This window comes from Eurypyga helias, unplaced genomic scaffold (genome assembly GCF_000690775.1).
Source record: "Eurypyga helias isolate BGI_N326 unplaced genomic scaffold, ASM69077v1 scaffold4526, whole genome shotgun sequence".
Lineage (NCBI taxonomy): Eukaryota > Metazoa > Chordata > Aves > Eurypygiformes > Eurypygidae > Eurypyga > Eurypyga helias.
The window spans coordinates 53,344-64,472 of NW_010255935.1; the positions used below are offsets into that span (position 1 = coordinate 53,344).

The 11,129-nt window shown below is 36.9% G+C and overlaps 1 protein-coding gene across 1 annotated transcript in view; it reads right to left on the bottom strand.

Annotated features, from left to right (window-relative positions):
• The window catches only part of RICTOR (RPTOR independent companion of MTOR, complex 2), a 50,393-nt gene that overhangs the window by 29,369 nt on the left and 9,895 nt on the right, over positions 1–11,129 (bottom strand). The window contains 8 exon segments of the mRNA XM_010153477.1: positions 1,659–1,760; positions 2,179–2,341; positions 4,776–4,876; positions 5,423–5,503; positions 5,616–5,682; positions 5,815–5,905; positions 6,869–6,956; positions 7,617–7,699. Of these exon segments, the coding sequence (XP_010151779.1) occupies positions 1,659–1,760; positions 2,179–2,341; positions 4,776–4,876; positions 5,423–5,503; positions 5,616–5,682; positions 5,815–5,905; positions 6,869–6,956; positions 7,617–7,699 (776 nt within the window).

An 11,129-nucleotide genomic window follows, 5' to 3' on the forward strand; every position in this document is an offset into this window, starting at 1 on the left:
CTAGTGGAAGGTGTCCCTGCCCATGGCAGGGGGGGTGGAACTAGATGGTCTGTAAGGTCCCTTCCAACCCAAAACATCCTGTGATTCTTTGATTCTATTGTCAATGACAAAAATGCATTTCCTCCATCCTGACCACTGCAATTCTGCTGCTCTTTTAGCAGTCTAGTCAGAAAGCTGAGCAAGTGAAAAAGGCAGTAAGGGATGACATGAGATGCAAGTAGTGAGGTGGTTGGCTGCAAGAAGCACTAAGGAGGTGAGTAGCACATGAGACAAAGCCCAAACACCAGAAGCTGGATCCTGCTCATTCAAGGACTAAAGATTGACCACTCTGATAATGTTATCTTAGTTCATGCTTCTGGTGTGCAGTTTAACAGGAACAGAAGTGGTTAGAATTAAACCAGAAAATACGAAACTTGTCATTCTGAATAACAGAAGTCCCTGCTTTTGAGACATTAGCAACTTTTTCATAGTACACTAGAAAATCAGCTGTTCAGGAGGTCTGTGATAGCAGGGAAACTGACAGTTTGACCTAGATTTCAGGTAAATCCCCTCCCCCTCCTCATGGTCAACTACACAGAACTCCCATTGTCAAAGAACTACACAAAATAGCTAACAGCTGAGATTCTTAAAATCAGTTTCTTGAGAAAGTCTTTATACTGAATCAAAGGTAAAAATATCTACGAACAATAATCATAGATGTCTAGTAATCTAGTAATTGCAGTAAAAAGTCTGTGAACAGTAACATTTGGTGGAGCAAAGCTACACCAAATGTCATATATTCAGGTCTTTTTATCAGTTCCTTATAAAATTCACAAAGGTATTTAATTTCTTCTTTTTTTCTTTAAATATAACCTTGATTTTGATTGTCACCATTAATCCTTCTTTGTACTTTCACCATCTTTGTGTTGTTGTAACAACACAGTAAAGACGACAGTAAGAAAACATTACTTGGGGGTAACAAGAGAAGGAGGCTCTGATGAATATTATGACAAGAACTATTTTGTTTTAAAGACTAGACCAACTACTCATTCAGAATGTTTTCTTTCTCAAAGAAACGAAGTTTTCTGCCTAAAAAAGCTGTGCATTAAATGTATGCCCTCCCTGTCAGAGGTATTTTCTTTATTTTGCAACAACAAATTAATTTTGTTATGAACTTGATGCTATGGGCGTATTTCTGTTAGTTCAAAACATACAATGAGATTGTATACTACTCAAATTCTCATATGTGGCTCAAGCTAAGTATCTGAAGTTTCATCTATTACCCAGCTCCTTAACCTTCTGCTCATGTTACATAAAAAAATCTGCTATGAAACTGAATGAGGTAGTATTCCTGTATAGTTTGGACCAAATCTAAAGTATTAGCAACTTTAAAGTCATTATAGGAAATACTGTAAAGTCTATTTCTGTACAAATAAACTTCTATAATATTTAATACATGCTTATTAAGAAGCTTCTGAATTTAGCTGTAGTATATTTTTGCATATAGTTTAAGGGTTGTATACAAAGAGACTATATCAGCACCAATTAAACCCGTAAGAGCCTAATTTTCTGACTAAAACAGATTATGGTATGTACTATGAAATTAATATGAGGAAGTCAGTTCACATGACTTCATTGAACCATTTCATAAAAACAGTATCACACATTTTTAAGCTCACCTTCAGTATGGTCCCTATTAGATTCCAGTTCCAGTCAAGGTTCTCCTTATGATTGAGAACCTGGCTGTCCCGAAGATTCATTACAAGTGCTTCTTCTGTATCCTGGAATACAGACATGAATAACTACAGTAAGTTTCCTTGCATCTTTTTTCCAGTCTTGTCACATGATATACTTACTAATCATGTAACAATCATTAAGAGGGCTATGCTCCACAGTAATTTGCATTTGAAAGTAAACTGCATGGTTATAGTACTGTATTAAGAATCTAATACTGAGAGACCAGAATCGATCCTAAAAAGTATCAAAAAATACTCCAATTTCACTCCTCAATTTTTAGAAATCCATACAGCATCCACAAGTACCTATAAAACAAATAAAATAAATAAATAAATGGATAAAACCCCTACAAAGTAATCACATAAATGGCTCTGAATTAGAAGAGTGAAGCCTGGGGGGGTGGGATCTAAGCCTCCAAAATACAAAGGCAAATTCAGTTTGAAAAATCAGTAATAGCAATACCTTTAAAATAAAGATGTCTTTCTGCACACGGTACTGATCCCTTTTTTGGTGGGTTGAGATTGCTTTCTGAATAATATGATCCAAATGCAGGCTGTAAGGTTTAGGTCCTCTTTTCTTCATCTCATGAAAACGTTTTAAGCAGTTGAGTGCGGCGCTTGCTCGTCTTTTAACAGAAAAAAGTACTATAATCAGTATTTGGCAACTATTACCCAAATAAAGAGCACTACTGCTACATCTTTAGTAAATAAACATAGCTCCAGAAAGCATTGACCAACAATACTGAAGCAAATAAAATTGTTTTCTTGATACAGGTTTTCATACTTCAAAACAAGACTGAAGTCTTTCATATGGAAATTATGCAGAAAATCATTTTTCAGAATTTCTAGTACTGAAGAATGAGCCTTATTGGTACCTTCTACTCTGCAATTAACCATGTGTATCACAGTTGACAGATGATACTGTAAAGTTAAAGTTGATAAAGTGTTGTGACATGTCACAGTAGATCAACACTCTGCAGTAAAGCTGAGTCAATGGACTCAGCTTCAACTTTGTCTAAGAAGTATTTCTTGTAAATTCTCCCCCGCCACACCCCCACCCCTCCCCGAGCGTGGCAGGAATATCGGTAGTATCCTTCCTGTTCTTTATATCTAAACAGTTCAGCAACAGCATGCAATAAGTTTTGTAGAAAAGATAGGAAGTAATAGAAGTGACATCTGACAAGGGCAGAAACAGATAATTACACAACAGGGGTAGCAGAATAAAAACCTGCTGAGCAAATAACAAAGAAGTCTAAAAATAAGGAGGAAAGTCTGCACTTCTTCCCCATAAATAAAAGAGTTCTCCGAGTGTTTTTGTATTATCTTCAAAAAACCACCTTTGAATCTGGTCACTTATCTAAATTACATACATTTAAACAGTAACAGGGCTTACAGTTCCTCAGAGTATGAAACAACGCTGAATGTTGACCAAAACCAAGATCCCCAAATTAAAAAAATACTACTTCTACATATCACTTTCTTCCAACAAAAATGGGACTTCTTTCTACTCTGATCAGGTATGTCCACAAATACCAAAAAGCAAAAACCCTGCCATTAATCCACAAACGTATCCCTTTTGCTCTTCATCTTTCCTCTCCTCCCTCAGCTTTGGCTATGTCAAATATGCTGTGATGGAGTTTCAGATATGCATTTTTTGAAAAATATCTGTGTTTTCATCTATCAAAATCTTCTACTGACACTGAAGAAAATCTCAAAACTGAAAAGAAGAAGAAGAGCACGATGTTTCTTGAAAGAATGCTACAAACAGCACTTAGCATTTCACAGTAGCAGTTCAGAAATATTCTGCAATTGATCACTGACAACACAATGAAAGTCAAAATACAAAGTTATGATATATTTACCAGAATACTGTCTGGACAAGGCAGATCAGGAATGGCAAGAGCAATTAACAAAAACATTTCCCATAATTAACTATTAGAAAAGAAAGCATACACTCAATTCTACAAAGAAATGCAAGTAAGACCACTGAGTTAGGGAAACACATTTTAAAAACATGTGAATCTATCAAATTATTTTACTTCTTTCTTCTGGAAGTTTAAATTGTGTGAAGTACCCAGAATAGTATTTGATGACAGAGCACTTGAGGTTAAATTGCAAGAATGGTAGATATATAGAGAAATTCTAAAAAAGATAAGTAAAAACAGCCCATAGGCTTAAAAATCTCAGAATTCAGGTACTTCTAGTATCTGAACTTTTGTTGGAGTAAATAAAAATTTTTTTGGAGTCAGATGTCTATATATACTTCATTTGATTGGCACCATGAGTGCCAAACAGTTCCCTAATACCATTTAACTACATGCCAATGCAGAATGTTCCACTAAATTTAAAATTTCTGTTCATACATTCCTGTACTTAAATGGAACTGAAAAGAACAGAGAAAGTATCAGTGCAAACTTTGAACAAAAGCACCTTAAGTTTTAACATAATTACTATTGTTACAATAACTATTTCCTTCTGCAGAAAAAAAAAGTTTATAAAAACCTCCACAACCAACAAACCAGCTCCATGCCATTATTACATCTCCTGCTCCTGCTCACAATAATAATGGCTCACTAATTTGGTCTTTTACTATTTAATTAGCTGTACCTAAATAATAACCAAAAGAAAAAATTAGTACAGGCTTCTTTTAGTTTTGAAAGGTTGTATCAAAATGCCAAAAGAGTGAAACAATGGAGAGGTCAAACACACAAAACATGTCTCAGATATTGCTTGGTCAGTATCTGAGACATTAGTTTCAGTGCCTTAGATTTCATTTACCAAAAAAACTGTGTAAAAAACCCTGTAATCTATGCAAAAGTGTTCTGAAATCCAGGATCAAAATTTTCTTTCCAAGTTTCTAAATTGATATTGTGAACACTTTCGGAATCATGCACTGGAAACTATTTCCCTAGTAAGCGTGACAGAGCATTTCTACGTGCATGTTTGTTTGCAGCAGTGGTTTCAGCCACGAGGAAAGTTGTAAAGTAGGTTTTCACTCAACTTAAGGGGAAAGAGAGATGTAAATACTTTTTGGTTTTAAGTGTAACTTAGAATTCTTACAGTCTTTTCTCTTTCATGATGTCAAAAGATGCTGCCATGTTCATCAGCGTTGGTAAGCAGTGCAGATGGTGGCTGTGAGAATGAGGAAGAATTGTGTTTGCCTAAAAAAAAAAGTTAGAATAATTTATTGCAATATTTTAATTCATCTCTTTAGGACCAACAATTTGAAGAATCTCCCACTTTTCACAAGACTTTCACAAATGCATGACAACAAAACTACCTTTTGCATAACATCTGACCAATAATTATACATACCATCTTAACTAATCAATCTGAAATATAATTGCAAGCAACTTAAAACAGTTTTAGATTTTCAGAGCCTTCTAATCTGTATGGTTTGCACTGGTAGTGTTTTAAGTGGTAACATACAAAAATATGCTTATGTCACATGTATAAAAGTACCAAAAAGAATATCTAAAATCAAATACAATTTAAGCTGATGAGATCTATTATAAACTTTTGACTACCAATGTTTTCATACTGTTTTCAACACATGAAGTGACGGAAGAGCCGATGTAAATTATCCCATTACTCTGATGAAAAGTAGGTGTTCCAAACTCATAAAACAAATCCAAAGCTGTAACAGGAAATATGTATTTACAACTAGCCAGTAATGCTACTTGTTTTCAGCAAAATGTTTTACATACCATGTGCAAAAGTTCTCCCAAAAGGATAGTTGCTCTAACAGAAACATGGTCATCACTACTTGTGATCACTTCAACCAGACCCTTCAAAAAGTTACAAAATTATTAAAACACTTAATGTAGAACATCATACTTTTTTTTTTTTTTTAAGGAAAGAAGTAGCAAGCATCTATTTAAACTTAAAGCCATTAATTACCTCTAGAAGTCCATTGGTAATAAAAGCTGAAAGCACTAAAGCCAAATAATTATCCATGAGATCAGGCCTAAGGATAAAAAGAATGGGAACAGTTTAGTAAGTTCGTTTCTTACTGTGTCTGGAAGAAAACAAAAAGTATTTTGTCAACATAACCACAAAACAAAAGCAAGGCTTTAGGCAAAGTTCACTAAATGCTCACCTTGACCTGGCCCGATGGGGCAATATGGTTTTAGCTTCAGCAGCTACAAAGCCATCAGAAAGTCTCCAGCAGTCCTGAAACCTGCTTGGATCTAGAATAAGAAAATACGGACAATGGTAATTATGACATTGGATTCTACAGCGTTATTTTAATGGGTGTCAGTAGGTAAATAATAATTCTTGTCAAAAAATGTAACTTCAGGTTTCAAATTATAAAAATTTTGTCAGAAGGATCTCCAACAAGTCATCTAAATCACACTCTTGAACAAAGCAAGGATAAATTCAAAGACAGGACAAAGCTTGTATCTCAGTATCAACCAAATAATGGCATTTCTAATTCATAAATACATTACATTTGCTTAACATGTTATTGTAACACCTAAATTTTAAAAGGTACATCTGTGTGTCACAAAGGAGAAAGTTTGCAACAAAGAATGATGTATTAACTTATAAATGTAGCACAAGGATCAAGCTTTTACAATCAACTGCATGACAAAACATTTATAATCAGAATTTGGAAAAGAGAATTGCTGAAACAAAGGCTGAAACTTGGTCCTTCTGGGTTCATACTTTTGCACTGTGAGACAAAGCAGAGGATACTCTTGGTTTACAAATGAGTAATTCTAAAAATAAGAAATTATGAAAGCCATGAAAAAGCATACACTTGTTGCAGGAAACTTAAAAGTCTGCTAAAGTGCAGTGGAGATAGCTAGCAAATACACAGGATACATAAAAGATTTTTTAATACCTTTTTTGGTAACATTCACTAGTGCTTATACATTACTAATGCTCCTAATGCTTCAAAGAAGTCTGATTTGTGTTTACAGTCTTTTGTGTAAATCATCCATTGTGATCCACTGCTGCTCTTTTATCAAACTTACAATGCTAAAGAGTTGATAAAGAATTGTAAACAGGACTCCAGAGCACCCAATGTATTGAGTAATGAAACAGTTAATATTGACATAATTTACAATATACAGGAAACAGTGAAGGGTCCCAATTTGTAGAGGAGCTTAATAGCAGAATTCTTACGTGAACAGGTTCTAAATACTTACCTACACTAAGAAGTGCCTCAATAAATTCCCCTGCAGTAACAGGGAGAGGAAGGCGAAATATATCATAAAGAACTTCAAGCAGACCTCGCTACAAAAACAAAACAAAAAAAACAAAAACAAAACCACAACATGGATTTTCTAGATTTACAGAAATTGTCCTTTTGTTCACTATTAATACTGAACCTGAGATTTCTAGAGTGCTACAATTGGTGTCTTTGGTTCAGCATTTTCTGATAACATTGTATTTTCATAAAGTGAAATAATATGGAAAAGAAGGGGCTTGTTTACTTTAGAACTGTGTGTCATTGTCACTATGAATTCTACAGAAGCTCAGGCTACTTGGATTACAGATTTGTGGAACAGGTACTGCTGTCACCATCAACCACTTGGTTTAACAGTTAATTAGAAAAACATTTTTATGTACCTCAGATTCAGCTCTGATTCTTATGCTTTATACTCTTAACTGCAGCTACTGTGAAACTACTTTGACTTGTAAGCACAGTAAAATTAATTTACGCACTTCTCTCTCCTCCATTCCATCCTCTCAGCCATACAGAGTACAATTCCATTCTCACAGGAATTTTATAATGGAATTATTAACAAACTTGGGGATCAAATACTCAAGAGTAGTGGTCTTGTAACTGAAGTCTGTGTTTAAACCACTACATTGTTAAAATGTTAAGAATACATTAAATATTATTAACAACTAATACTATTCCTGGATCAGTACTAAATATTTACCACCTACCCGTATTTCCATATTTGGTATACAGAGTACCCCAATAAGAGACTGAATCCCAGAATTTCCAGGTTTGCACAGGCTGATGATACCTAGAAAACATTTAATAAATAATAATATTCCCTCACCAAACAAAAATAGCATTTAGACACATTGATAATTTTTATCAATCTGTGCTTGTACTCAAAATGGAAATAAATTTTAACAATCACAAACATTTTCACCTTGATGTCATCTCTGTTCCAATCAGTAATATTTAACCAAATTTTCTGATCACAAAACTATGTTTACTCATTAAAAAACATAGCTACTTTTACCCCTTCTCCTCTGAAGAGTATTTTCAAATTATTTGCAAAACCTATGTTTACATGGAAGAAGTGGCAGAAAGAAAAGAGTTGTCACTGACAAATGAATTTTAAATTTGAAAGATTTACATCATCTTGGCAGAACTGCGAGAAGTTTCTTCACCAAAGGCTGTACTTTAAGCTAACAAATTACTCAATTCCTTTAATCTCAGGTGAATTCTAAACATCAAGTTCAAACACAATTGGAATAACATTTTTGTACACTGTTTTAAACCATCTTTTCTCAAATGACCAGTGCTTACATCCACAGGCTTCAACACAGTAGATTTTATCTTGCCTAAAACCTCAGAGCCTCTCTTATGATTGCCTCCTTTTACACTGTATTTTTATTCAATTAGTTTAGTATTTCAGTACTAATGGGGAAAACCTACAGATCATTTCTCAGTTGTTACAGAATACCACCTGAAGCTTACACTGATTTTCAGCCTCAATTTATATACAATTTTTCCATTAAAAATGTGGCTGCAAAGACAGTAACCTTGCTCATTTCCCTGACCATTTCTCTTCATACTTCACAGAATAAATTAAAATTTACAGAAACATGCTATCCAGAAAACAATTTTCTCCAAAACAGAATTTTAAATGGACACAAGTAATCCAGGTTTGTGCACCTTCTTGCCTTACATACTATAAATAAATACAAACCTTCATTCATCACAAACTACCAAAAGATTAAAAATATCACCTACTCATCTGCTTCTTTCCAATAACACAAATTTAACTTTAATGACATGTGCTTCATATGAAAAAAGCTCTCAATTTCAAAACATCCACGTCCAAAACTTAAGAAAAGGACAAGCAACCACAGAGACACAAAGGGCAATTAAACATGATCCACAATGCACCTCAGAGGATTTTTTTTCCAACAGCACATAATGGCCACATCCCAGTTGCAAAGCAGGTATAGGTCTGGGTGCATGCAATCATTACTGCATGCCGGGTTTAGGTACATGTCCTTTGCGACAACTGCAGTGTAGCAGCATTTTTGTAATAAATACATTTAAGATTTTAGTCTCCAAAATAACAGGTAATATAAAATAAGGAAGAACATGTAACAGTGAATGTGCCATGGAAAGTAACATATTCCAAGACAGATGATCTATTCAGTCACTTGGCCTTTCAGGCATAGGTTATTAGACACTAGCTTCTGAGTAACGGAAGATGCAGCAACACTCCTACCAGAAACTGTTTACTAGGAGTTTAAAGTTATCACAAACTTCTTCTTCTCCCCCAAAAAGTAAGAACACATGCGAGAAAATTTTGAAGGATACCCAGATGTTAACATAAGCTAACTGATCATTTTCATACCATAAAAAGATAACACAAATAGTCTTACAGTGAAAAAGGGTTTGTATACAATCTGAATGATGCCTAAGTATAGCCTGTGAAAATCACAGAATGGTTTGGGTGGGAGGGGCCCTAAAAGAGCATCTAGTCCCACCCCCCTGCCATGGGCAGGGACCCCTTCCACTAGACCAGGTTGCTCAAAGCCTCATCCAGCCTGGCCTTGAACACTTCCAGGGATGGGGCATCCACAGCTTCTCTGGGCAACCTGTCCCAGTGCCTCACCACCCTCTCCAGGAAGAACTTCTTCCTGATATCCAATCTAAACCTCCCCACTTTCAATTTAAACCCATTACCCCTTCTCCTGTCACTACAGACCCTTGTATAAGTCCCCCCCTCAGCTTCCTTGTAGCCCCTTCAGGCACTGGAAGGTGCTATAAGGTCTCCCTGGAGCCTTCTCTTCTCCAGGCTGAACAAGCCCAACTCTCTCAGCCTGTCCCCATAGCAGAGGTGCTCCAGCCCTCGGAGCATCTTCGTGGCCTCCTCTGGACTCGCTCCAACCGGTTGTTATCCTTGCAATGGGGGCTCCAAAGCTGGATGTAGTGAGGAACACCGTTCGTCACTGGTCTCCACTCAGACACTGAGCCTTTGATCACAACTCCGAGTGCAAACATCAGGCCAGTTCTTTCTCCACTGAGCAAGCCATCTGTAAACTCCATGCCTTTCCAATTTAGAAAAAAGGATGTCATGTGGGTTGGCGTCAAAGACTTTGCACAAGTCCAGGTAGATGACATCAGTTGCCCATCCTCTCTCCACCAAGGTCGTGATCCCATCGTAGAAGGCCACCATATTCGTCAGGCACAATCTGCCCTTCGTGAAGCCATGTGGGCTGTCACCAATCACTTACTCGTTTTCCATGTGCCTTCTCAAGGTTTCCAGAAGGATCTGCTCCATGACTTTGCAGGCACAGATTTGAGACTGACTGGCCTGGATTTCCCTGTATCCTCCATTTTCAGATTTTTAAAGATGGGGGTTATGTTTCCCCTTTTCCAGTCAGTGGGAACTTCACCAGACTGCCATGACTTTTCAAATACGATGGATAGATGTTTTGCAACCGTATCTGCCAGTTCTTTCAGGACCCGTGGATGTATTCCATCGGGTCCCATGGACTTGTGCACCTTCAGGTCCCTCAGGTGTTCCTGAACCTGATCCTCTGCTTTTCTTCAATGACTTTGGAAATAAATCTCTCCTCTAGATCAACTTTTTCTTTAAAGAATGACATTTTCTTAACATCACAGTATTGAGAATCTGTTTCTTCTTGGTCTTCTCCTTATCCTGGGAAACCAGCTCTCCTGTTTGCTTCCACAGCGAGCCCACATTTTCCCTGATCTTCCTCTTATAGCCTGTATACCTAGGGAAGCCCCTGTTGTTGCCCCAGATGTCCCTGGCCAGGTTTAATTATGTCAGGGCTTTAGCTTTCCTTACCTAATCCCTGGCTTCTCGTACAACTTCCCTGTAATCCTCCCAGGCTCCCTGTCCCTGTTTCCACCCTCTTTAGGCTTCCTTCATGTGCCTCACTTTGTCTAGGAGCTGCTTGTTCATCCACACAGGCTTCCTGGAGTTCTTACCCAACTCCCTTTCCATTGGGATGCATCGCTCCTGAGCTTGGAGAAGATTCTTGAATACTTGCCAGCTTTCTTGGGCCCCTCCTCCCTCCAGGGCCTCTTTCCATGGAACTCTGCCAATCAGTTCCCTAAGAGACAAATTTTCCTCTCCTAGAGTCCAGGGTAGCGAGCTTGCTGTGCACCCTCCTCGCCTCCTTAAGGATCTCAAACTCCACCATTCCATGGTCACTGCAGCCAAGGCTGCCCTT